At 42.6% G+C, this 27,929-nt stretch overlaps 1 protein-coding gene across 2 annotated transcripts; it reads left to right on the forward strand.

Annotated features, from left to right (window-relative positions):
* On the forward strand, positions 1 to 27,791 carry FOXJ2 (forkhead box J2). 2 transcript variants are annotated; one of them, XM_064463072.1, is made up of 11 exons: positions 1 to 1,557; positions 16,136 to 16,488; positions 16,995 to 17,069; positions 19,152 to 19,220; positions 19,584 to 19,724; positions 20,166 to 20,361; positions 22,279 to 22,605; positions 23,006 to 23,107; positions 23,561 to 23,761; positions 24,548 to 24,646; positions 25,213 to 27,791. In XM_064463072.1, exons 2-11 carry the CDS (start codon positions 16,156 to 16,158, stop codon positions 25,299 to 25,301), a joined length of 1,632 nt encoding a protein of 543 aa, XP_064319142.1. In that variant the 5' UTR covers positions 1 to 1,557; positions 16,136 to 16,155; the 3' UTR covers positions 25,302 to 27,791. The 2 variants fall into 2 exon arrangements, with proteins under 2 accessions (XP_064319142.1, XP_064319133.1); XM_064463063.1 differs by having other exon boundaries at positions 2 to 1,557; positions 20,163 to 20,361.
* The last annotated feature ends 138 nt before the right edge of the window (positions 27,792 to 27,929 follow it).

The raw sequence follows: 27,929 nt of genomic DNA on the forward strand, positions 1-27,929 counted from the left end.
AGGCCGGGGCGGAGCCGGGGCCTGCAGTGGAGCCGCAGCCCGGAGCAGCCGGAGCAGCAGCCGCAGGAGCGGCGGGGCCTGGAGAGACTCAGCGCCGCCTGGCCGCCCCCCCCCCCCCCCCGCACCGGAGCCCGGGGAGCCTCCCGGGGACGAAGCCGAGGCCCGGCGGAAGGCGGCGAAGGCGGCCGCTCAGCCCCGCGCAGGCCCGTGAGCCGCCGCGGCCTCCCGTGGTAGCCGGGCCCGGGCAAGAGGAGCTGGGGCCTGGGGGGAAGCCAGGGACGGCCTCCGGGCAGCCGGGGTGGGGGGACACCCCCGTAGCCTGTCGGGGTGGGGGAGAGACCCCACCCACAGCCGTGAGGGGACGCCCCGTTAGGCAGCCCTGCTCCCGGCGGGGGGGACGCCCCGGCGGCCCCTCGCCGCCCCCGCCCCGCTGGCAGGCCGGGGCGCACCCGCCTGCCAGCCCCCTTCTCCGCACCCGGTGGGGGACCTTAACACTTGCCCCCTTCCCCACTAACGAGCCCAAGGGTGGGCAGAGGCCCCCCGCACTTTGCCCTGGTAACTAGAAATAGGTCTGCTCTTTCTTGCTGTGGAATAGAGCCCCCTGGAGCTCCCTCAGTACCCCTTTATGGGAGAGGTGTTCTCAGACCCCAGTTTCTGAGGGTTGCGAGAATAACCCTTACTGCCTGCTCCCCCTGCTACTGAGGAAATTCCTTCCCCAAGCAGAGGAGACAGCTCTTCCCCAGACCAGGTAGCAACAGGGGAGTCTTCACAGAAGAAACCCCGTATGCCCAAAAGAGGCAGTCCCCAAGACAGAAATAGGCAGGAGCTCAAGATACTTACCTAGTAATTTTAATTATTTACATCTGCTCAGCAGGCAGCAGAGAAAGCAAAGCAAGGCAGAGAAAGGAGAGGCAGATTTAGATATTCTTTCCTTTTCCAGTTGCTCTTAACCACTGGAGATAAAGGTAATTTCCAATACTGACCTCATCTTCCTTCATCCCAGGGAAGATCCCTCAGCCCCTAATCTCAAGAGCATTTTCTTCAAATATCCTGTGCAAGAAGAGAAGACACATCTCCCACTTACAGGGAAAGGAAATAGCAGATTTTGCTGTTAATATCCGCAGAGATAGTAAAGAATTTTTTCAGAGGAGATTTGCCCACCCTTAAGGACAAGCTGTACCTAGAGGAAAGAGAGGTTGACAGGTAGGGGGAGGTTGGGGGAATTGATCTCTGAAATAATCTGACAATCGGTGAAAAGGCTGTCTCCTAGGGGAACACCCCTTTAGCAGTTAGCTGCCAAAAGGGAGAGAGGATATCCATCCTGGGATAAAACCAGCAGTTTTATGGGACTGACAATCCCAAGCAGATTGTTTTAATACTCAAGATCCTGATTTCATCCACAATCCCTTCGCCCTCAAAATATTTCTTGAAGAAGCTCTTGGAGTAGCTGACAGCAACACTCTGAGGATGAGTCTCAGAGAAGGGGTGTGAAGGGCAGCACCCCAGAAATCAGCTCTGAAGATAACCCACCTCCCTCCAGAAAATCTTCCAGACAGAGTGAGTGACCACATTATATCACCTCTCTGTTCCTAGCTGTCCTTCTCTTTTGCCTTCTGTCCTTGTTTTCCATGTCTCTTCTCTCACTGTATGTGCTTTCCTTTTAATATTTCCTCTCTCTTTCTGAACCTCTGCCCAGCCTTCTTTTTCTGCATGTCTTTCTCCATCTTTCTCATTTAACTCCCTTATATACTATATGGAATTGACCTGATTCTTCCCCTCACTATATAGCTTATTGCAGACCTTAGCCCTATTTAATTGTAAGAAACCTCTCTGCCCTTTCCCTTCTACTTTCTTTCACTGGTGTATTCATCCTGGACTCAGCCTTTACCATCACTGGTGTGAAATTAATTTCTGTCATTTAGGTGTCATTGAAAAGGATAATACTGGCCAAAAAAAAAGTGTTGAGGAGACAGGAGCAGTGATTTGTAGGGCTAATGTCCAAGAATGCACCCGTGGGGTTGGAGTGTCAGTTGTTCTCCATGTGGGTCCTACTATGCTTGTAACTGTGGGAATAAAATCATTGTGCGATGCAGACCTTGCTGTGCTCGGGAGCTGAACATACAGATCCCAGTGCTAGTACTCCAAGATGTGTGTGCTAATGTACCTAGGGGCTGTGGGATGAATTCTGGAAAGAGTGCCCTTGAGAGTGGGTTCTGTGGTGCTCAGGGGCCTGAGAATGAAAATTCTGACAGTGGATTTCAGAGCTAGCGGAACCTGCTCTGAAAGCCAAAAGAAGCCATTCTGTTGCCACCAGCCTTCATCTGTGTTTTATGCTGTGTTCAGGGGCTAGGAATATGAATCCTAACGCTAGTGCCATAGTGAGCCAAGCTGGCTGCTTTTTGTAAATGAGGCAGTTAATTTCCAGTTGCAAATGAGTATTCTGACACTAACGTGGTGATTTCCTGAGAAATCAAGTCCGAAGGAGACTTAATCTCAAATGAAGCCAAAGCAGGTTCCCGTAGCAGAAGAATCGTGCCTGAGGCTCTCTCACCTGAGATATTCCCGTTTCTGTTCTGCAGTGAGGAAATCCAAGATCAAAGGGTCCTTGGCCAGGACAGGAACCCTCTGCAATCCATTTGGGAGCAGAGTGGTTAACAGGGAGTCCCTGAAGAGGAACTCCTTAGTGTAATTTGCTAGCAAGATCAGACAAAAGATGCCAGGTCCTTCCATAGTGATTCCCCATTTTGGCAGTTATCTGTAGCTTCAGAAAGTGCCTGTTTCCAAGGGAAGGCTGAACCATGAAGCATACATACGTTCTGGGGGTACTGTTAGATGCCCTCCTTACCTGTTGCCTTTTAGTTATGCAATCAGCCTATTTTGGGTACAGCTGTGTTATGTAGCACAAGGGAAGAGATAACTGAGGCATTTTGGCCTTTGTACATTCAAGGGGGTAACTGACTTTTCATGCTCTTGAGGTTAATTTACCTTGCACTGCCCCCTTCCTCACAGTAATGACTTGACATTTTTCAAGTGCTTTTGGCTCTGATGGATGCCAGGGCATTTCACAGAATATATATGCCAGCCTTACAAAATTCTGCTCTCTCACAATTATCTTTCTGTATATGAAATGTTTTTTTTCTTCATTATTAATGATAAAGATTAAGATTTTGTATTTGCTGCCTGAGCTTTAAATATTTATTGCAGACATACAAGGCTGAAAGTCTTATGCTGTAGAGTAATTGTTATTTATTTGTTAACTGCTGACAGGGCATTTGGTGCTGACTTGGAAACACAGAATTAAGACAGACTATGAGATCTTCAGAGCAGAGTTTAAAACACAGCTATACAAAAGCTATGACATACTGATAAATTTAAGGAAGTGAATAATTTTTAGAGGGCATTGCTCTTCACTGTGATGATGGTATTTACATCAAATGTTCATCACAGGCAAAAATGCAGCTTCCTCTGAGGTGGAATAGTGCAGCTGTTTTGTACCATTTATTTAATACAAAAGTATCCATAAAATAAAAAAGAGTATTATTTGTCTTTATAAAAGTACAATGTACTTTATAGACACATGTAAACAAAAGTGCTATGTCTTTAAGAGTTTGCATTAAGAATGTTAAGCCTGAACACCTAAAATTAGACTTTAAAAACCACATTTAGGTACCTAAGTAAATAGCCTAATTATCGTAAGTGCCCAGGAACATAGAGTTGACTTTAACAGAAGCAATGAAGTCTTCAACATCTGAGTAAGAGACACTAAGTTATGTGTGTATGGGTTTGTAAATTTAAATTTGGGCATTCATGCTTCCAAAAGTTGACTTTTAAAGTTGAAGCAGTCTGATCTTGTCCTGTGGGTGCTCTGCTCCCATCTGAGAACGGAGCATGTGGCATTTCTCAGGTCAAGTCCTTAAGTAAAATGAAATGAGAAGGTCTAGAGAGTTTTGGGAAAAGGATTACATTACTGAAAGATCGTGAGGTTATATTAATGTTTAAGTATGTGTTCTCTAAGGTCTTGGGTTTTACCTTGAAATCTGGTTCTGTAGGCAAGTTTCTAGGATAGAATAAGGAGTCAGAAAAGTTGGAATGAAATACAATAAACAGTTTGAGGAGTTTGGATATAATTTCCCAGTCCAAGATGGGGTTGTGACTAGTGTAGTACTTTTTTTTTTTTCCCTCTCTCTAAAAATACAGCAGAATACCAGTGTCTATGGAGAAGTTTTTTCTTGCCCCAGAGGTACAGGTATCTCTTTTTACTACCTCCCCCCCTAAACTTCATATAGTGGGAGACTGAGCCTGTGTCACAGTCTGGATCCTTGGAAGTAAAGAGCCAAGTGTCAGAAAGGAGGTATGGTTAATGGCAACTGTGGTATGGACAGCTGTCCCTCAAAAGCAGGACTGAGATGGTTACCTCATTTTACACAGCTGTCAGACAGGAGTTACATCTTGGTCATTAGCAACCAAAAGATGCAATGCTTTTGAACTCATTTTTCTGTTTGCTTCTCCCTACCTTGGGTAGAATTGTAACCAGTAACTTTCATACAGAATCTTCTGTGTTTTGTAGTGTTCCATTTGCAGAATCTGTTGATGAGTGATGTTTCAGAATTGAAACTTTAAAAAATATTGTTTCTAGCATTTTTGGTCTGGAATACAACTTTGAAGATATAAGTAGTGCCCAGATTAATGGACAGACTAAAATGGCATCTCCAAAATGTTTGAACTCTGCAGTTGTGTTAACTCTGAAGGCTAAAGAAAAGCACTTAAATCTCTGTATTGCTGGACGTTGCACATCATGTTATTTTAGCAAGAATATCCAGTTGATGCATTCAACCTCCAAATGCTTATCATCTTGGTAGGAGTCAATATTGCTGCTTGCTGTTTTGCTGTTGTTGTTTCCTTCTTCCTTCTAAGGGACGTATGATGAACTTAAAAATCTATAACATATTTCTGCCCTGTACTCATGTTTTCACTTTTAAAGGCAGCCTATGTATGTGTATTACAGAGTGAGAGCAAGCGTGCTGCAGTATTTTTCACAATTAATTAATTGCAAATTTTAATTTTAAGTTTGAAATGAAAATGCAAAATATTGGGAATGTTTCAAAACGTGGAGACCTCACAACAGAGTTTAGGACCCATTTAACGTCATGTCCTGTGGTACTTTGCCAAGATGTGGACTAGACTGTTGTTTTATCCTTCTGTCTTTGACCTGCCCCATCCTCTATCCCATCCTATTATGAACCTTGGAGTTGGTGTCTTAAGGTAGACAAGGAACAGATTTTGCTTGTTCCTGACCTTTGTGAACCCTTTCCTGATCCCATCTCAGGCTTCCTAGCATCTAGTCATGGTCAGGTTCCCCTCATGCACCTTTAAGGCCCAGTGTGTTTCCACCCCGCCTGCTTCTTTGCTCTCATTTCCTTCTACACCCCACTCCTCCTCCCAGTTCTCTCTGTACTGCTCTTTGCATCTAATTTTTCCATGCTGTCCCTTTGGTATTCTGTCCTTTGGTCCTGTATGCCTAAAATGCTGCTTCTTTCTTCAAGCAAGCATCCCTCATCTCCTCTCTAGGATTCTTCATTGGCAGGAATCCTTTCTCACAGGCCCTGCTCTTACTTCCACACCTGTATTTTGACCTGTTCTTGGTTTGGCTTTCATTGGATATATGGTTGTTGTCTTGATGTTTCTTGCCATAACCTGTTCTTTTTTTTACCACTATATAATAAATAGAATTTTGTTCATCTGAAAGTATCCAGTTCTGCTAGGCTGGGGAATGGCACTTTGTCTCCATAATCCATCTGACTCATTCATTCTCCCACCCTCCCTTCTCCCCTGCCCCCTTCCCTTCCTCAGGAATAGTTGGATTTTAGTTGGTTAGAATGAAGAGCATTTGCGTAATGTTCCTTGGTACCTTCCAGTGCTTCAGGATCTTGGTTTTGAGAATAGGGGCGAACAATTCGTGCACAGTCCAGTATCTCATTCCTTATCTTTCTAAGCTGGCCAGTTTACTTGCTGTGAAGTCAAGAAATAAGGGAACGTGTGTTCTGTTTTGGCCCTTTTTTTAATGTGTAAGAGAGACTGAGGAATGAGGGAGGGGGAGAGGATGAGTGAGAGCTTTTATACCTCGAGGAAAAAAATATTTGCTTTTTTGTGTTTTTTTTTTTTTTAAATTAGCAATTCAAATTTTGTTTATGCTCTTTGCTGTATAAAGACTGTGGCTGATTATAGCAGAAATATGTAATTACTGTTTAAAGTTCACATCTGAATAATTGGGAAGGAATCTGAACTTTTTGTGGTCACAAATTAAAGGAGCAAAGTTTCTGAATTCTCAGTTTCCCCAAAAAAACTATTGTTAAGTAAAACCCAAACAATTCTGCCTCCCCATCAGGAACTTGCAGAGAAAAAGAAACAAGCTGCTAAAATAGTTATCTCTGAAATTCCCTTTATTTCTACCTGAACAAAGCAGACAAACTTTGCATGTAGAGAACTGGCCTGGGATTTGGGAGACCCGTGTTCTCTGCATGGTTCTGCCACTCCTTTGCTGGCTGACCTTAGGCTGTGTGCTTCTCCATGCCCAGCTTCCCATTTGTCCTGGAATAGGTTATGGACTCTTTATAAGGCTTCCAAAGTATAAGGATGAAAAACACTTCATAAAGGCTGGTTCTTCTTGCTGTTGGTTACCTTAACTACAATGTGATGTTGAATTCCAAACCTTTATATGCCACTTTTTGTGCCATTAAGAAACAGTGAAAGCATGATGACCCAATTAACTTTTGTTTCATGGAGGGACCGTGACTCCAAAACTGAGAGATCCTGTACCATGTCTGCAGCCTAAAACTGCTTTTTGAGTTGACTTAAGTATAGATGTTCTGACTCCCTTGAAGCTTCTCCTAAGATCTCTATTCCATCTTCATCCTTCTTGGCTCCTCTGCTGTTTTTGACACTTGATCATGCCCAGTCTTGAAATCTTGTCCTCCTTTGACTTCTGTGGCACTGTTTTCCTGGTTTCCCTCCTACTGTTCTAGTCATTCATTCAGTAGCTTCTGCACTAAGCTATTTACCTTCCTCCATATTTTTTGTTTTTGTAAGTTAGACACAAAGACCAAGCTCTGGTATTCTCTCTTCGCTTTTCTTTACCTCCTTCATGCCAGTGAAGTTAAATTATGCAACTTGGCATACTACTTTAACATCTTTGTTTTTTGAACAATTTGCTGCAAGTTTAAGATCGCTGAGGCCAAGATGGAACTCCAGAAAGCTCCTTTGAGATTTCCCTTTGTTTCCTGCTTTCCTCTGTTGTGAGCCTCCTCAGCTGGGCCTATAGGGGTTTCTTGTGCTCTTCTTGCCCTGCACATACAGGATAGGGGCTCATCTTCCAATTTCATGGCCTGAATCTCCTGCTGCTTCTTCCTCAGTCTCTTTGGGTAACCCGTATGCTTTGTCCTTCGTTTACTGTCTTAGTTACTGCTAGCTCTTCTTGCTGGCATCTGACAATGGTGTTACCTTCTTGTCTTGTTAAAAGTCTGTTTGTTGGCTATTATCCACTACATAAGGTTCCAGCTTCTTGTACTCACTGTAAGGGGCCTTCCCATTTATGTTTCTCCCCTATCTGTCACTGTCTCTTGCTGTCCTTTGCTCTGCCAGCAACCCAAGTGTGACATTATGCTTTTCCGTTTCTTGCATGAGCATCTCTTCACATTCTTCCTCAGCTGACTCATACCTTGATACATATAGGAAAATTGCCAGCCAATAGGGGCCAGACATACTGGAAACTACTTATTTGCATATTTGAAAATTATTCAAGAGGTCCAACTGATACTCAGCTGTAGTTGTCTTATTACATGTACCCTCTTCTCCCTGGCTTCTTTTGTTAAGAAGGACGATTACAAAAGTAAATAAAGATTGTGGTAAGCAGGGACACATCTCAAAGACTGGGAAGGTCAGGGTTAGAGCAGAATAATATTTACTTGCAGTTAAAAGGTGGCAACTGTGGCAAGTATGTGTGTGGAAGAAAGGGACTTCTTTCAGTACCTGTAAGGAAGTGAACAGGAGATTTAGTTTGAGGATAATACACAAAATGGAGCATTTTATGAGTAGGATGCAGACAACCAAGTAGCAATACTAGCGTTTTAAGCCAGAAGAAACTGTTAATGGGTGTGTGTTACTTGCCAGTGTGGTACTGAATACTCTTGACCTTCAAGCTTTGTACAAACCTTTACAAGTTGTGAGACTGGCTAGGGATTGTCAGGTGTTTAGTCTCCTGGAAGACAGTTCAGTCAGTTTAATTTTGAATTAACAGCTGACAGAATAGTGAAAAGGAATTATGTTAAAACAGTGGTTGAGACCTAATTTATGAGCTTGACACCGTATTACTTGATTCTTCTGATCATTCTCCAACTTCAGTTTCAGCTGCACTTTGCTTCCAGGCTCCTCTTTAACAGGCTTTTCTGTAGTGCTTTGATAATCTTAACTCTGGGAGCATCTGCTGTATGTACATCTTGGCCACGTGGTATCGGACTAATCTGCACTTGATACCAATTTCCTTATTTTCTATGAATTCAGTACCTAGTTCTTGCTAGGTGCTTGATAACCATTTCCACAAGTGGGACAGAATGGGTTGTGGCTTGTTTCAGCAACTATTACAGAGTTTATATTGACTAATCTATTTTCAGTGGTTCAGCCTTTGGTGAACAGGTTCTGACCACTTGCAGTCAGATTTTCATTTTCACTATGCCTGGCTAGCATTCATTTAGCCCTGGGAGCTCTCTTACGTTAGAAGCTTTGTAATATTACTGTTATTAAACTGCAAGGTTAACAGTAATTTTTCATTGATAGACTCATTTTTTTTTTAATGGGAATAAGAACACAGTTTTCATTTATAAGTGCATGTTGCAATCTTTTTACCTGTGTTTCTGTACCTATTTTGCAACAATGTGAAGATGATCTGAGCAAGATACTCTGCATGCTGATCTAATTCTGATGTTGTCTCTAATTTCAGAGAAAATCTAGGTATCATACCAGTGTTAGCATATCTTGTACTGAAGGTTTGATACTGGATGTGATTCTGATAGGCATTTAAAACTGAAATCCTTCTCTTCAACCTGGGTGCTCCCACAAGGCTGTGGGAAATACCTTCTCTTAGATACAGTTTCTCTACCACAGACTTTCTGCTTTCCAAGGGAAAATTTCATTGCAGATATGTGCTCATAAATTAGAATTATTAAAAAACCAATACCCAATACCTTTCTCAGTATAAGAATAATTGTTCTGTTAATATTCTTAAAGCAAATGCCAAAGACTTGACTTGCCTTCCTTGGCATATGTTTAGAATTACAGCTCTTGCTTCCAATGGTAAAATATTGAGTAGTGGTACTGCGCGTGGAGAGATGCTGTAGAGACATTTCTGTTGTGGTGATGTATTTTCATTGTGCTTCTTCAAAGTGCTTGGCTTACTTTTTACTTCAAATCTGTTATTGGGAGGGTTGTCATGGGACATTCGGCTTATTAATAGAATAAATCTTTTATAGTAGTCTTATTACAAAGAAAATAATTTTCGGCTCAGAAGTATTTTAGTCATACCAGTGTTCTCGATATCATTTGCTGTTTCTTTTGACAGGTGTTACATATTCCCCACTTTCACTTACGCAGCACCATAAATAAGCAAACTAATCTTAACTTTGAACACATATTTCCAGATTGTCTGAGGGGTCTCTGCAATGTTTGAGTACTATTTCTCTCTGCATTTTTACTGCATGTTTATATAGCAGACAAAAATATTTGATTAGTTGGTCTTATTAAAATCTGGCAAGGCACTAGCTATGCTTGATCCCAGCCTTTTATGCCTGTAAAGATACTGTTTCCCTTGACACAAAAATATTTTAGACTTTGGCTGTAATGCCATCTGTTGATAAGTTTAAATAAGCAGGTCAGGTTTTGTAAACTATACCATTTTGTCAGTTTCATACAAGACTAGTACATAATTGCTTTTGGAATTGGATCCTGATGCACTTCCAACATCAGGGTTTTGGTGACTTTATAGTCCCCACAAGACTTTGTGCTTCATTAGTACAAGAATGCATGCACTGTCAGTGCCATTCATTCACTAAATTCAAAATACAAAATTATTCCCTGCTCCTGCACCTTTCACAAAATGGAGGGAATTGAAAGATCCTGTGTTAAAATGTGCTGTTATAGTATTTATGCAATTAGTAACTATTATGAAAACAAATTTGTGTTCTTTTTATTTTTCCCTGAGACTTAATATGAACCTTATGTTGTTGAGATTTGTTTGTTAAAAGAAAACCATATATGTATAACAATGATAACAAAACAATTAGTTCAAAGATTTCTATTAGGTTATACATGGTCTAGAAGTTTTTGTCTTCCTGTTAGCCTGATTTTTCAGTACCATCTTAGTGTGCTGTGTTGTAACTTTTAGCAAGTTTCCAGTTCAGTGTCATAATTACTGTACCACCTGTGTTCTTTTACACAAAATAGCATTGAACATTCAAAGCCGTTCTGTCTTGCACATGAAGTAGTTTTGAGTAGTGGTATAGAGTCAGACCACTGACATGGACAGGCGCAGGTTGTGGCAGTTCATGTTAATATGGGTGATACTATGCTGTACGCTCTTAGTGACAGTAACTTCCTTTGGTTTAATTCTTTTTTCCTTTGTGGTTCATGACGAGTGAGAACTGTGCGCCCCTTATTACCATATCTGCAAGCCTATAGTGTATTGGGAAAATGTTTTTTGGCTTGTTCTACTGCTCCCAAAGAGAGGACACATGGTTCTAGGGTATGACAATTTCTCTTACCTCTTTACCTCAGGGACTGGTTTTCTGCCTTTCATGGCACTGCAGACAGACGTGTACTTTCAAACTGCAGTGCTTTTCTTTTGGTTTGCTGATATACTAACATGACACCTACCACTTCTTCCAGGTTAAGTTTCATTTTATGAACAATACCCAGCAGCCTCTCTCTTCCTTCTGGATTTGATTCCAGAAATGTAAACATTTCCTGAAGGTTTCTCACAAGTAGTTACCAAAATGATGGATACAATTACAGACTATTCAGGTAATCAGTATCCCTTTTTTCTGATTTCTTACATGAAACAAATATCTCTCGGTGATGATGTTTGCTTAGAGGAGATAAGATTTTTAAGTGTTTTGGTCCTGCCCTCTTAGTTCACACCTTGTTATTTTTGAAAGAAAGCACATATCTTATAATGGCAAATTTCTCTTCCTGCCAGAGTTAGCAAAATTGATTTTTTTCCCCTTTCTGTATTGGCATAAGAGTACAGGTTTCTGGCATGTGTAATTTACACAAGTATGTCAAAATTGCCTTTTTCCATTAAAGTAGAAGCTGTTCATTTCTCCATGCATGTGGTGGTCTTGTGTGTTACTTCTCTTCCTTACTTTTCAAAGCAACATCCTGCTCACCTTTGTGTCTCAGAAAGGTCGCAGTCAAGTGGTTCTTTTTTGCCAGTTTGTCAGGTTTGAGGGTTTTTTATTTGTTAAATACCTCAGAAGCTAGGTGCATCTCTGAGTATATTAGGTAGATATTGTTAGTTAGATCACTGGATCTGTGTTTCAGGCACCTAAATAAAAGTGGCCTTATTTTTAGATGTGTTCTACAGCAATGCCTCTCACTGCTTGGTAGTTTGTTGTGTGTTTCTTACTTCCCCGAGTTTATGTTGAGAAACCTAAGTTGACTCTCCTTTGACTGTTTTCCCAGAAGTGTTTCACTGGATTGGAATATCAGCAAATAAAGCAACAGTGAAAGTAAATATAGGAAAGTAAATGTAAATATTTATTCTAGAATATGCATCTTCTGTAGGCCGTGCACACCATAGTTTCATTCATTGTATGACTCTGCTTCAGTCGTAACTGATTCTGACTGGCTAGCCTTTGAGTTCAGCCTTAGAGAATGTTTCAGGCTATAAATGTTTATTAACTGCATTCAGTATGACCCTTAGAGTGCTGTTCCCCACATTTCATACATTTTTCATTCCTCATATATAAGCAGCAGTGATCTTGGATAAGATCTGACTGGCTTAGAGCAAGCGTTTGCAAAATAGCAGGGCAGGCAAAGTACAGATTTCTTCAGTCCAGTGGCAGGGATAGTACAATCTGATAGATAGAAGGCTTCCTTCCATTTTCAGCCTGAGGTTTGATTTGCTAGTTGCAAATATTCAAAGTAAGGAAGTAGCTTTCCTGGAAAGCTGTAGTGAAGTATTACTAATCCCAAGTGAATTAGTGGTATTAAAAGGTATTCAGTGCTAGGATTTTCTTTAACGATTAATAAATTTTCCTTATGAGTTAGACAGATTCTCGTCTGTTTAATTGTTCTTTTGGATCAGTGCTTGGCTGTCACTTTTGCATCTCTCTGACCTGTCTTGACCTGGGGTTGTACTGGAAGTAGTTAGTGCTTGAGAAATGAAGACTGTGCAGTCAATTTCCAGCTGTTGATTGTGCTTATATCTTGGCTACCTTACCCTTGGTTTTTAAAGTCAGCCAAATACATAAACAGATACAATTTACCATGTAAAGTAGGAGGTTATAAATTCTGGTCTTCAACTTTCTTTTTATTTTTTTAAAGTTAATTCTGGCTTGCTAATGTGGTAGGATTTCTTTAAACACCCTTGATTTCAGATCAATGTGTTTGTTAGTCACTAGTGGTTTTTTTTTCCTTTGTTTGAGTGGGATCGTAAGAGAAGAGTTTGAAGGAAGGTTTGCCAGGCAATAAACTGGGAAGGGAAAGTTGGAAGAATCATCAGCTGCTCTGGTTTGGCTGCAGTCTTGTTTTATCATACCATGAAGTAGTGCCAAGCTGGTGTACTGCTTGGATCAGGTGAATGATATATGCAGCACAAATTATAGCAACTATTACTGTTATAGTAAGTATTCTTTCAAATAGTTTAGTAGCCAATTACACCAAATTATTTTTGCACTGACAGTGTTCTGGAATTGTCACCTCACCTGAATTTTGACTATGCCTGATTATTACAGATCCCATATTGCCAGGACACAGACTTAAAAATCTAGTAACATGATGAAGTTTAAACTTGGGGGGTGTGTGTGTGCACGCGAATCTTACTTCACTGCTTTGAAATTTCCCGTGTGATTTGTACTGGGACTGAGTCTTTACTTTCTGTCCTAAATTACTGTCTAGTGTATGTGTTCTTAAAAAGCTGCTGTATTTTACTGAAAAGTAGTAGTTTCAGTACTGGGTGATTAGTGCATATATATAATCAGATTTTTTTTTAATTTAAGATTTTGGGATTTTCTTTACTTGTCAAAGATTTTTATAAACCAGGGAATGAAAATATTCAGATTCTTAGTGTGGGCATAATGTGACCCAATTCTAACCTTGCTTGTCTCCCTGACAAGTGTATTTTACACAAATGCACAAAAGTTTATGTATCTGACAGTTGGTGTGTGGTATATCAACCTTATATTTCACTGCATAGCCAATCATCCCAAATGCTCTACTGACATAATATGGGCAAATCTGAAGGTCTGAAAACTCCAGTGTTTGCTGCTGCTTCTTGAATTTCTGGTGTTTCAGATTGGTATCTTAACCTGCCATAGGCTTTTATAACCTAATTTTCTTGATTTCTGTGCTTGTCTTAAAAAAACAAAAGGGGGGGTGGCTGGGAAATTTGTGTTTATTTTACTTTGGATTTGTATTGTTAGCACAACTGATATTTCATAATGGCTTAACATCTGTATGATAAGCAGCAGTAATTTGTTCTTTGATTGCACTGTGGAAATTAAGATTTATATGAGGAGTACTTACAAAATTAAGCGTTCAGCTGATACTTAGTTCATGTTTGTTTTCTGCCAAGTTTTAGTGAGGGCTGTACCTGTAAAGTTACCTGTAAAGTTACGTGGATACCTTGGTGGTCTGTCCATTGTCCACTGGGTGAAAAAACGTTGTTGCTTTACCTTTTGTATAATTCAGGAAGGAATAGTGCTGCTTTTTTTTTTTTAACTGAAAGTGTTTGAGATTAAATCAATTCAGCCAAAAAGAGCTATATTCAATAAACAACAGCTTGCAGAGGGTGGATAATGGAAAGCCTTTTGCAGCTCCGATCGTCGAGTTAGCTGGGTAGCAAGTAGTCATCGTTATCATATGTGATAGTGTGGCAGATGAGTAGATAGATAAGTTAGTAGCAGTTGGGCTTTTCCTTTCCTCCACAGACAGAAAAATGTTTCCACTTACTACAGATACTGTAGTGCTGCAATTTTACCTTTCAGTCTGTGCGTGCATATGAGTGTGAGTAATAATGTTAGCTGTGCAATTAGGAGGTGTCTTCTGAGCCCAGGGCTTCGGAGCCACTGCTGTGGTAGTGGAGGGATGGATTTTGTCAGGGTATTGTGCAGATGTTTGAGCCCTAAGAGGTGTGGTGAGCACATGCATGAAAAGGAAAAGTTGGAGCATAGACTCTTAAGTGCTTTTGTGCTGAGAGCACTTTGGTGCAGAAGTGTAAGGCATAATGCATACGGTTGTTGGGGAAGAATGGGGAGCTTTTCTGTCAAAATGCAGGGTGTATCTGTCTCTGGATCTGTGCATCCACACTGTGTTATTGTCAAATACCTATTTTTAGAATGAGTATCTAATTGATATTCACGCAGATGGGTGTCTCCCTGTCTCATCTGATCCACTCATCTGAGTGATGCGCTTGGTGGGAGGTGTCTGCTGATGAATCTTTCCTAAGCAGAGTGTGTTCATGTCGGTCTGTTCCCTTTTACATGTATGCATGTGTTTAATTTGTTACACGAGTGTGTACATAAGTATGTGCACATGTGTTTGTGCCTTTACCTTTTGTATGCACTTGCATGGTCAAAGATTGTATAATCTAATCCTATAAAAAGAATAATTTCAAAAATGAAAGATGCAGAACTTACAGCCCTTCAAGACATGATTCTTCTCTTTATGCAAAGAATAAGTGCAGAGCAGTGCAGGTTGTGGCCATGGAAGCTTAGCTACCTCAGTCCAGACTTCAAGGGGTTGCTCCTAGTGTAGTGATGCAGCCAATTATGAGTAAGAATTATGGTCTTTATGCTGCCTTGACTACTACAAAAGATAGGATACAAGTTTGTGTGCTAAGTGCACAAGTTCATACAAGTTCATGCTGCTAAATATTTTCTTCATGTAAAATATTTGTTAAGTAGGAAACCCTGGATACAAATGCTAGCCATGTTGGACAGGTGTGTTTTATGAGGGGAAATATATAATATTTATGAGAGGAAAGATCCCGAGTCTGTTTCCACCCTATGGCAAACTTCTTGTGTAATTTTGGACAAGTAAGTTTTCTTGTGTCTCAGATTTGGGGAAAATACTTGCCTGTTAATGTTTTGAATTAGCAAGATTTAATTGAATAACATGACATGTATATTTAGGAAAAATGGGTTATGGTAGGCAAAGCTTTAACTATTATGAGCTTAATATAGTCTGTTCCACCTTGCATGGTAGATGTAATTATCTATATATAGGATTATGCATGATCTTGGTGTTTTAAAATGAGATATGTAATCCTAGCTCTAAGGAATAGATTCATTATAATGTCACCTGATGCAAAAAGAGAGGCTAGGCCTTAGAGAGAAGTTAATTTTCCCCCAAATTAAGATAGTCACAGACATGACTTTTCCAGATGATCTAATGAATTTTGGTTTGTATATGGCATGGAGTATTCCCTTTTAGCTATGATTTTCCTCTTTCCTAACACAGTAAATCTACTGGATTACAGGTAATCTTGGTGAAGGGTCCCAACACTATATTGTTTACATAGTAAAGGAGTGAATGTGATACAGCTGCTGAAAAGGCTCCATTTCCTTTGAATAGATCTTAGTTTTTTACCTGGGAACAGTGGGGATGCTCTGGCTAAGAATGTTCTAGCAGTGTTGCCATCAGCACTGTCCCAGCTACTGTCAGTAAGGATGGTCCTCCCACAGACACAGTCATAGGCCTTTTAGGGTGAATCTGTCTGGCTGTGAATAAGGTATATGAAGTAGGATGATCTTCACACAGGTATTTGTGATAGGAGGAGCAGACAAGGAATGCAAATGGATGTTTCTGTTCTTAGGGTTCACCTTGTTTGTATCTCAGGAGTTCCCTTTCTGCTCCTTTCTCCTCACAGATACTCCTGCTTCCAGCATCATGGCCTCTGACCTGGAAAGCAGCCTCACTTCCATAGATTGGCTCCCACAGCTTACTTTAAGGGCTACTATTGAAAAATTAGGGGGTTCCTCACAAGCAGGACCTCCAGGGGCTGCCCGAAAGTGTCCTCCAGGCTCACCGACAGATCCCAATGCCACCCTGAGTAAGGATGAGGCTGCAGTTCACCAAGATGGGAAGCCACGTTACAGCTATGCCACTTTGATCACATATGCCATCAACTCATCACCTGCCAAGAAGATGACACTTAGTGAGATCTACCGTTGGATCTGTGACAACTTTCCCTACTACAAAAATGCTGGTATTGGTTGGAAGGTGAGGACTTGCATCGCGAAAGTACCCTTTTTGTCTAATTACAAGAGTTATTTTCTTAATACTGAGCAAAACAGAAAGACAGATGTGAAACTAAGTTGACTGACTGGAGAAAATGCAGAGCTGGAAGTCCCATTTTCTCTGGGAATTCTGTTGTATGTATGTGGTAGGTCCTTAAGAAGGAGCCTGCAAAAAACCCACCAAGAAAAACAAAACAAACACCACTCCCCAACCCCTAACCCCACATCACTACCAACCTCTGCATCACGCTGATAGTATTTTCATTGTACCTTCTGTAGATGTGTAGGTGGTTCAGCCCCATAATATTAATCCTAATCCATCCCTCTTCTTTACGCAGCTTCTGTTCTGCTCCATTCCAGGTACAGGTAGTAAGCTTTGGCTTTTGACTATGCACCATCCTTCTATTTTCTCTGCCTGCTCCTGGGCATACCCAGAAGGCTGTATGTTTTTGTTGTAGCACTTACCTGTATCTCTTACTCTCTCGCCAGAACTCTATTCGTCATAACCTCTCTCTGAATAAATGTTTTCGGAAGGTGCCTCGTCCGAGAGATGATCCTGGGAAGGTAAGAAATCTGCATGCTCCTGGGTAAGCAATTTAAAACTGCAGGGAATAAGCCGGGGTTGCCCTTTCTAACTTATGGTTGGAATTTGAAACCTAAAGTGTAGGCAAAAATGGAAGCAGTAGTAAGATTTACTGCAGTGCTTTGGCTACAGAAGCATACACTTAAAGGGAACCTGTAAAGGGGCCTTAATGGTTGTAGCAATAATTTTTCTTATCTGTGGTCTTTGGCTGACTTAAAAGATACTGGAAGAAGGAAAAAAATTGGGTTGAATGTACTTTATTAGTTTTGCTTCTTTTTTGTCTTGATCTTTATGTGTAAAACGTGGGTCTAGTCCAACCTGTTCTATTACGAAAGACCAGGGGTGGTTACTGGTGAATGGCAGGACTATGATGTGACACGGAGGTCACATCCATGGTTTCATGGAGGCAAGATCCATGGAAGTAAGAGCAGATCTACTATCTATTTAGACTGCAAAATATTTGGTGTTGGAAAAGAATGTCACCATCAGATAGTTCAAATCTGTAGAAATCATTTGCAAGTAAAACTCAAGAATTTAGGAATTTGTTGGCTAAGTAAGGACTAATAATGCTCTGTTAGTGTATACAGATTGTAAAGGGGAATTGCTAGCAAAACCAAGACTTGGCATCTTGGCATGCAGATATTATTACTGTTAAAAAAACCCAAAAGAACAAGTAGGAAGAGATGGTGGGGACAAGAAGCTATGTATTTAGACAGAAAGATTGTTTCCTTCCCCCCCCATCCTAAAGTTACCAGAAAGGGCCACTTGCTCAGGCCTTTTATTTCAGGTTATATTTAAAGGACTAAGTGGTGCTCAGTTGGCATCTATAAATGGAAGTAGTATATCTTTGAAGATCACTGCTCAAAAATACTATTCATTATATGGCTTATTCCAGGAAATCCTAACTGACTTCAGTGCATATGTTTGCAGGTGTTCATTGGCATGTTGGGCTGGGTTTATAATGAAAACCTGTCCTGTGCTTGTCACTGATTATTCAAATTTCAATTGGAGGTTAAAATGAGCTAAATCACACTCTAGAGTTCTCTTTATACTTGGAAAACAACAGACATAATTATAGACTATTTTATGTTGAAAGGGACCTCTGGAAGTAAACATGCACCCCCACTCCCCTCCCAGACAGGGACAATTAGATTGGGTTGTTGAGGTCTTCAGTGAGTTTTTAATATCTCCAGGGATGGAGATATCACATCAGGGCACTTGTTCCAGTGCTGCACCACCATTATTGTAAAGAAATTTTTCTTTATATCTAATTGTAATTGCTAGAACTTGGTAGAACTTCTGTTTATTGCCTCTTATTCTTGTGCTGTGCATTTCTGAGAGGAGTTTGATTCTGTCTTCTCTATAATCTCTTTACACAGTTGAAGACAGTGATTAGATCCCCTTAGCCTTTTCTTGTGCAGGCTAAACAGATCTCTCTGCGTTAAAAGCTTGTATATCATGTTGGGTTGACTGTTGGAATTGATGATCTCAGAGGTCTTTTTCAACCTTAATGTTTCTATAAGTCTGTGTGTTTTAGTTCTTAACCATCATGGTGGCCTCTCTTTGGATGCATTCTAGCACATTGGTGTCTGTCTTGTACTGGGAACTCCCCAAATGGGCACAGTACTAAAAGTGGAGTCTCACAAGCATGGAAAAAGAGTGATCCTTCTAGCTGTCTCTGCCTGACCTGAACATTGAGTTGGTTCTCCTCAGTCAATAACAAATTCAGGTTGTGAGGAAGTTACTGAAGGGAGTGCGCAGGCCCAAAAGAGTTGGCCTAGCTTGGATCAAAACATCTTTTGCTGCTCTTGGTGTGCTATCTGGAGCGATGGAAATGTAGAGCGTTCTGCCTTCCCCAGTAGCATCATACCTCATTGTTCAATACAACCAAATGCAAGAGAGTAATCTCTTTCTAACACCCAAGTCTCAGTTGTCTGATGTTCTGGAGGGTGGTCCTTGTGGTCCTAATGTTTAGTTGGTGCTGCATTCTTTCAGTCAGTAACCCCCTGCTTTGGGAAGCTCTTTGATTTAATCATGCATTCACCAATGGGTTTTCTTTCCAGGGCTCTTATTGGACAATAGATACGTGTCCAGATATATCTCGCAAGAGGCGGCATCCTCCAGATGATGACGTGAGTGGTGTTCTTTCCAGCCAGCATGGAGCAGGAGTGGGAATTCCTTTCTTGTTCCAAGAAGTCCTTCCAGCACCAGGCCATAGTATTGTTCTGGGGGCAGGGTGTACAGATGGGGAGAAAAAGTTTAGGACTGAATGAACTAGTGTGACGTCCTGCTGATTGGCTGTTGTTGCTGCAGTTCAGTAGCAAAGTTAATCTTGTCTAAAGTCCTTTATCCTGACTCTACAGTGACTAAGGCCCAGTCCTCCTCTTTTCTATGAACTTCTACATCAAGGGAGGTGGCTTCCCATCTGCAGTTTCACTTCTTCATCTGTTTTTGATTTCTGCTCCTTTTCTTTTCTCTTTCTTCCCCATCCACAGATACCACAAGACTCCCCAGAGCAAGAGGCGAGTAAAAGCCCCCGAGGGGCTGTTCCAGTCAGCACAGAAGCTTCTTTGCCACCTGAGGCCACCCCTCAGCTGTCGCTCCAGAGCACCACCCCTATTGCCAACTACAGTCAGGTGAGCAGCACGGAAAAGGACGGAAGCCTTCTAGTGGGGTAAAAGGAGAGGAGTGCATGAATGGACAAGCAAAGTGGTGAGAAGAGAGTGAATTGTGAAAATGGTGATCTAGAGGCAAAAATAAAAAAAGGGGAAGAAGCTGAAAGTGCAGAGACAGAAAATAAGGAGGAAGTGAATTTTAACCAAGAGCTGGATGGGGATAAGGATAAAGGCATAATGGTACTAGATAGCTGAAGAAAAGGCTGGAGCCAGTGTGCTGCAGAGGGAAGGTGGTGGTTGATCTTCCTCAAGGAAAATGGCATTTGGGAAGATTTGCTGGGAGATGAGCTGAGTGATATGCGGTATCAGTGCATGTTCTACCTGTATCTAGTCTCTGGATCCCTGTCTTAAATTACAAAACATAGCACAAGCTAATGGCCTTACTTCTGCCTTCCTTAGCAGGGTGCAGGGCCTGTGGATGTTGCCTCTACTGTAGCAGGGGGGCAGGGCCGTGAAGGGGCTGATGTGCCACCCCCACTGTACAGTACCAACCATGACTTCAAGTTCTCCTACTCTGAGATCAACTTCCAGGATCTTAGCTGGTCCTTCCGAAATCTCTACAAATCCATGCTGGAGAAATCATCTTCCTCTCAGCACGGTGAGTAACTATATGCGTCATGTGGGGTGGGCAGGTATCTGCCCACACAGTCTTGTCCACTGATCTATCCTTGGTATCTCTCAGATCTTTCCTTGTTTAGGAGCCTGTGCAAACAGACTTTCCTTTTTTGGCATGCTGTAATTAGTTCTGCCAGGAGCAGATAAGAAATCTGCACGTCCTTTATCTGTTGCTTCCCCTACTTCTCTCAGAATAAAGAGGATAATGATTTAAAAATACCTTGCGTTGATGCAAAAGCAAATACTAAAATGGCAGAAGCTTAGAGAAATGAAGTCCTGAAGAAAAGCATGTCAGAGAAGTATTCACAATCTGTCAGGCTAGAAACCATAAGAGGGGGGTTGGTGCATGTGGAGTTTCTCCAAAACAAGAGCGGAGAGTCATCGTTCCTCAGATCTGTTAAAACTAGGTTTGCACAAGGCCTTGGAGAATTGAGCTTTGTGGATTGAGAGCGCAGAAGAGAGAGCCTGCAACTCCGTTCATAACTTGCATTTCTGGGCTTGAGGAAGCAGCCACCAGAGGGCAGAATCGCTGTAGGAATGAGAGGAGATGTCCGAGGAAAACACTTCAGAAAAACCTTCCATTGTTGTTCTTGCCTTTAAACACTCTTCTAAGTACTAGTCTGCTGTAAAAAGGAATATGTGATTAGATAAGCCTCTCACCTACACTGTCTACCATCATACAGTGCAGGCAAAGTTTGCTGCTCTAGGAGGAGCCTCATGAACTTGCAGTGAAATAATTTATTACTTTTACAGCTTTCATCATGCTGGCACTTGAGATTCCTAGTAGGAGCCTGTTTTGTGACATGTTGTAGAATGAGCAAGCTACAAAAATGTGGAGAAGAACCTTGACTCAGTGTGTGCCTCTCTTTGTAAAAGATTAGCAGTGGTCTGTTTTGGGTTTGTGGTTTTTTGGGTTGGGTTCTTTTTTTCCTCTCCCAAGTCTTCAGCTATAAGGTAGTCAAGGAAAACTTGCAGTTTTTGAGGAAACTTTGTGGGCAACTTTTGAGTCAGGATGACAGTATTCATCCTTTTGCCCCATCACAGTGTAGGATGCTCTAAGGGTTGACTTTGGATCTAGTGAAAAACTGAGGCTTCCCTGCAGATGGTCAAGAAATGGGTAGCTCAGGTAGTGGCATCCAATGTCCTTCAGTGTGATTTTTTTTTTTTTTTTTTTTTTTCCCCTGGAAGTTCCACAATGTAAGGGGAGAATGAACCAAGGAAGCAGACATAAGAGATATGCTGAGCTCCTGATGTGGGGAGGAATGGAGAACACTGATACTCTTGCATGTAGGGGATGGCTGAAATACAAGAGGATAGAAATGACACTCCCAATGAGTCAGAAGAAATGGAAGTAATAAAGGAGCCCTGATGCATGCAGTGTGGTCTTTGTACAAAAGCAGTAGAATATGTGACCTCCAATGATCTGTGTGAGAAAAATTGTGAAGGTTCCCAACTAAGCTGCTTGTAAGATAGGAACTTGAAGGGAGCTTTTGGAAACAGCAAGTTAGATTTATTAAGTTATCTGTTTTCTAAATGTCTTGTTTAAGTTTGCTTAATGGTCACTTCTAGGAAAACAACACATGTATAAAATTCCAGGAAAGCATGGGTTACTTTGGTAAATACAGGAAAAATCCAGGGAGGAATTTAAGTGCTTTAAGAACTCTGTACTAGAAGTTTAAGTCCTGCTGGGGCTCTGATGTAGAGCCTTTTGTTTTGGACAGAATCTGGAGCACGGTGAGGGCATAACTGTGTAGGTGATAGTTGTTGGCAGCCTGCAGAGGGCACTGCAAAAGCTTCATAAATAGCAGAATGAGCAGTGTGAAATTAAAGATGGGTAAGTTAAGCAGAGGTCTGAACCAGGCAGCTCTTAAAGCTCCCTCCTCTTTCTTTTACTTGGCAGGTTTCTCTTCTCTCCTTGGTGACATGCAGCCCTCCAACCACAACTACTACATGTACCAGCAGCAGCAGCAGCAAGGCCCCTCATCAGTGGGTGCTGCTCCCCCACTCCACACTCCAACCCCAGAGGGTTGCCCATCCCAAGGGGGAAAGCAGCAGGGTGGTGAAGGTTATGGCCCTCCACCAGTGATGTCCATGCATCCACCCCCAATGCAGCATGGAGGCTACCACCAGCATCAACAACATCACCCACACTCCCACCCACAGCAGCAGCCACATCAGCACCAGCAGCAGCAGCAGTCCCAGGCTTCAATCAACAATGCTGGCTTTGGTGAGTCAGGGGTGATGGAAGGAACAGCTGAGGAAGAGAGAGCAGAGAGGAGCCCCCAGACAGAAATTCTACAAGCGAGCTTTCCCTAAGTAGCGCCTATGTTGTGTGTAGAAAAAAGGGTGGAAGCCAGTTATGATTGAAATCTGAGAGGGAAATTGCTTTCTTACTGAAGGAAAGGAGGATACATCCACACTGGGTTTGGAATTCTGTATAGGGATGCAGGATGAAGTCAGGAGCTAAATGAAAAAGGAGACGCCATCCCCGGTCTTCGAAGGGAGAAAGGATTTCTAGCTACTGTACCATCAGGCTCTTTGGTGAAGAGGCGCTAATCATTTCATATTAAGGGGTGGAGGGAAAGGGTGGTCTCTGTTGGAATAATCTTGTCCTCATTTAATTCCAGCATTTCCCCCTGATTGGTGCTCCAACATCGATTCCCTGAAGGAAAGCTTCAAGATGGTGAACCGGCTGAACTGGTCTAGCATTGAGCACTCCCAATTCTCAGGTCAGTGTTGGTTTAGCGACTCAGTGACTAGGGCTGTAGTCTAGAATATGTGAGTGTTGTGCCCAGATCTTTTTTCAGTGTAACCGTGTCAAGTCCATGGGTTTCTCAGTGACTCAACTCTTGTATTTATAAAATGAGGTGTCCTCCTTTGTAGGATCTGTTAAAGACCCTGAAGCATTTGAACACTGTAAGAATTTGGGGAAAGGGGAATTAATTCATAAAAGTATGTCAGAAAGCTAACTGAGATTTTTCCCTCCTACTCTTCCCTCCCCTACCTGAGTCAGTGAGACAGTATCCTAGATATGGAGCTCTCCAGGAGTTTGGTGACAGATTCGAAGCAATGAAATTGGGTTTTTGGGGAGAAGGTAGGATTTAGGGGTAGGAGATAGAAACTCTTTGCAGGGAAGACCACAGCTGAGTGCTGTCCTTGACATTGTCCTTTGTCCCCTGCAGAGCTGATGGAGAGTCTGCGCCAGGCTGAGCGGAAGAACTGGACGCTGGATCAACACCATATTGCCAACCTCTGTGACTCCCTTAATCACTTCCTTACCCAGACTGGTCAGCTCCCTCATCTGGTTGGCCCACAGCAACCCCCCCGAATCTCTGATTCTTGTGCCCTGAACAGTGGCAAACAGGAGCAATCCATGAACCAAGGTAATTAGGAAGGAGGCTAAAGTGACATGTAAAATGAAGACCCAATTCTGTGAATATCCTAAACTACTTTCTGCCTTGTCAGGCAACGTAGCACCAAGCAATGCAAGGCAGGGCTGTCAGAGCTGTTTGTAGGAACTCTGCTTTCTCTGGCTTTTAAAGAATTAGGATGTCTTATGTCTGTGGCCTAGACAGACTGTCACTGTGATGTGTACCATTGACAGGCAACCTCTCCAGGCAGAAATACATTTAAAAAGTAAACACATAAAAGGAGAACGGGGTGGTGTCTTTTGTAGCTGACCAACAGAAAGGAATGGCAAGGTAGAGAGATTGCTGTTCCAGGTGACAGAAGCTGTAGGAGCTGTAAAGAAGAAAGCTCTTGCACCCATGTCGGAGAAATACTGACTGGACAAGGAATAAGAAGTTGCACTCTGAGGAGAGCACAGAGGTTGTCATGGTCTTGATACCACTGTGATGGTGTGTGTCATCTAGTGCTGAACTAAATGGATGATATTGAGCCAGCTTGTGGTGTTTCTGGATGAAAATTTTCTTCTTTTACAACAATAGAGAAACTCCTGCTGGTTCCAAGAACAAGATTCCTGACTAAGCTATAGCTTGCAGTTAGAACCCAACAGCTGAACATCTCCTCAGTATCCCGTGGGTCTGAGTGAGTTGCTCTGTGGCTGAGCTGCCACCCAGTCAGGGCCAAGACAGCTGACCAGAATGTTAACAGTTTGGTTTTGGGTTTTGTTTTTTGTTTTTTTGTTTTTTATTCCGTTCTTTTCACAGTGAACTCCTATGGTCAGCCCCAGCCTCCCCATCTCTTTTCCGGGCCATCTCCTATGTACCAGATTTCCACCCAGGACTCTCCAGGATATAATCGCCCAGGTAAGGGGTGACATTAAGGCATATTATACCAATGAACATTAAAGAACCTGTTCCCAAGCCCTTTGTGAATGTCTCCCGAAGCACTTACTAATCAAATGGAGCACTGAGTGTAGAGAGGGAGCCTGGGCTGCAAGGGACTCCCCATTTAGGGCTCTGCCATAGCTCTGGCAAGATTTAGGATTTCAGCAGCCTGATCTCTTTCACTTCACATTAATAGTCATCTAGCTCAGCCTCACCCTCAGCTGGTTGCTTGAAGGGAACTTTACATGAAAATCTTCTGTTGAAGTCCTCTGTGTTCTATCAGCAGTCAGCTGTAAGGAAGTTAGAGGCTGAAACTTAACCTCTGTAGAAGCTGCTGTGGAGAATTTCACAGCAGTCCACCTACAGACTTTGGTAGGTGCTGTCTGACAGGGAGAAATTAATGCCAATAATGTTCATGCTTGTTAGACTGTTGGAAGTCCCGAATCCCTTATGTTTTCTTTTGCCCAAGGGCCCATGTGAAAAAGCATTACATTTTTTAATTCTAATTGTTCTCTTTCCTTCCTTTTTTTTTGTTTTTGGCTCAGCTCACCATCTGGTCCCTCGGCCTCCAGGGCCACCTGCAGGCGCCAATGAGGAAATCCCTGATGATTTTGACTGGGACTTGATCACCTAGCGAGTTACAGACTTGATAGCCCGTCCTTTGTGAAGGACGTGGGAGGGCAGGGGGACATGGGGTGAATGGTGCCAGCACCACCCTCCCCAGCCTCCCTGCCTTGCCTGTATATAGATATATATTCTCTATCTCTGCCAGAGAAGCCACCGCAAGATGCTGCCGAAGATAACCCTTCCTTGCGTCCTGTTTTATCTTCTTTTTCTTCTTTTGTTTATTATTATTATTGTTGTTATTATTATTATTACCAATAATTGAGCACAGCCCTCCCCCTTCTCTGGTGGCCTCGGATGCATCAGATCGGCTCTTTCGTGTTGCGTGGTGCCCCATGGAGGGCAGAAAGATGGGTCCTTGGTGCCATGAAAAGACCTCGGAAGGCTGAATCCTCGAGTGCATCTTTCTCTGCCTCCATCATTTTGCGTTTAACAATCCCTCTTTCCCTTCAAGGTGGCCGGTGAATCTGTCGTATTGGCTACTGGAGTGAGAGAGCCTAGTGGACCCTGGGAGCCTGTAGTCATGTTGTTTCGTAAATGTTGTAAAGGTCAGGGGGCTAAAGGGACACTGGAGGGATGATCTTAGCTCTGTGAACTTTCTCGCACCAGCAGGAAAAGCAAGAAAAGAAGTAGAGTTCCCGAGTACAAAGAGAGGATAATCTCTGAGGTAGGGAGAGCTGAGCTGAGCTGGGAGGGTAGACCTGAGTTTGAAGAAAGGAAGAATGTAGCAGAGATGGTACTTCAGCAGAGAAGTTGGGTTTCAGAATGCAGTGCCATCTGTGAGGACTGAGAGATATTTTGAGGGAATCCTGACCTATTTCCTACATTGCCTTTTGCAGTCTCCAGGTGAAGCCTACAATACCCATCAGGTAAAAGAAGCAATCAGGGGTGTCACATGTGATTTGGCAAATTCTATTTCCTGGCAACTTCACACCCCACCCCTTCAAGCCCTTCTTCAAAATATGTAGTGAGGCTCTTACTTGTATATGCAAATTTGGAAGACTTCTCCCATCAGTATATTTTCAGTTACTATTTGGCCCTCTGCCCCTCATTTATTTGGAGACTGTCCTTGCCTGTGGTTTGAGAGTGCCAACAACAGGAGCCTTGTTGCATAGGTGCAAATTCTCAGTCAGTGGTTCCTACTCTGTGAATGAGTGAATGATGGGAAGAGGAAGCTTTGGCTCAGATGGAGGTGCATTAGGGAACTTCTGGTCAAGGGGCTGGATCCTCTGGTCAGGTAACTGGGAGGCCCTCACCAAGTGGTTTTTTGTAAGAGGTGCATTAGAAGAGAGAGGATGAAGTGGCACAGATTTTTAAACCAAACAGTCAAAGAGTGTAGTATAGAAGGGAGGAGGGTGGGTAAGACCCCTTGCAGTTCAGCTGGGGAGATGATGGAATCTAGCATAAATCCCAAAGGATGAGTTTTGTCAGCACTTGCAAATCAGGAAGGTGGAAAAGGTACAGGAGCAGGAGTGAGTGTTGAGATGCCTCTTCCCCAGCCCTGTGTCCTGTGTTCCCCTTTTTTCTAGTATGGCTCTGTTCTGCCAAACTTCTTGTTTCCTCTTAATATTTTGTAAAGCCTCCCCCTAGCCCTTATCTCCTGTTTACCAGTGAAGGGAACCAAGATGGAAATAAAACATTGTGGCTGCTTGACAGACCTGGGGCAGGGGAGTAATAACCTCTACTCTGACTGCAGGAAGGTGGGGAACTAGCATTGCTTTTTGAATTTGCTGTAGGGATAAACCAATTGGATCATTGTCAAGGAAGTGGACAGAGTCTCTTTGTATTGGGGGGGGGGGGGTATGACATTTCTGGTTTTGGTTTTTTTTTTCTTTAAGTGTGTGTTTGGGGGGGCAGTTCATCATTGAGCGTTTCCAAGAGAAATGAGGTATCCCAGAGCCAACTTCAACGTGGAGTCAGTTGTTATCTTTGCTGCCTCAAGATGGGAATGATACAGCTTGGAAGCATGTGTGATGGGCTTCTGTGGAAAGTGGCACCAGAGACAACCATGAGAGCCAACCTTTGGTAGGTGCCAGCTAGTGCTTTGCAGAGGATGTTACTGAAAGCCGGCCCTGTGGAAGTCTGAAAACACCATCAGAAGAAAAACCAAGATGGCTCCTTCTGCGTATCCAAGTGCTCCTCATTTGCATATTTGCCTCATTTGCGTATTAAGTTGCGCCTCATTTGCATATGTAAATACATGCCGGTCAGTGTGCAAATTAGCCTCGTTCCTCTGCCCCTGAAATAAATGTGCATTGTTAGTGCGTGGGAAGGCATCGGGTGGGCGGTGTGGACCTCTGCAGTGTGTGTGGGTACTGGCCTGCAGGGAGGGGAGCGATGCCAGCCTGTTGAAGAGAGGAGTTCTCGCAGGCCCCCCCTAGTGTGGTGTGGCCCACCCATGCTTTGTGTCAGTGGTCAGGGAGAGAGGGGCGTGGTCTCACGAGTTTATTTTTGTGCATGCTTTCTTAATAAAAAGAAAAAGTGAATGTTTATGGTTTAACTCTTTTGGTGCCAGTATTGAATTTTTTTCCATCAGCGCCTGTCAGGTGGGCTCAGTTCCCACCTACTTACCGTAGAAACAGAATTTGGATGTGGATGTTGCTAAACTAACCGCCCACACCTATATGTACTTTATGAC

The sequence above is a fragment of the Phalacrocorax carbo genome, chromosome 1 (genome assembly GCF_963921805.1).
Source record: "Phalacrocorax carbo chromosome 1, bPhaCar2.1, whole genome shotgun sequence".
Classification (NCBI taxonomy): Eukaryota; Metazoa; Chordata; class Aves; order Suliformes; family Phalacrocoracidae; genus Phalacrocorax; species Phalacrocorax carbo.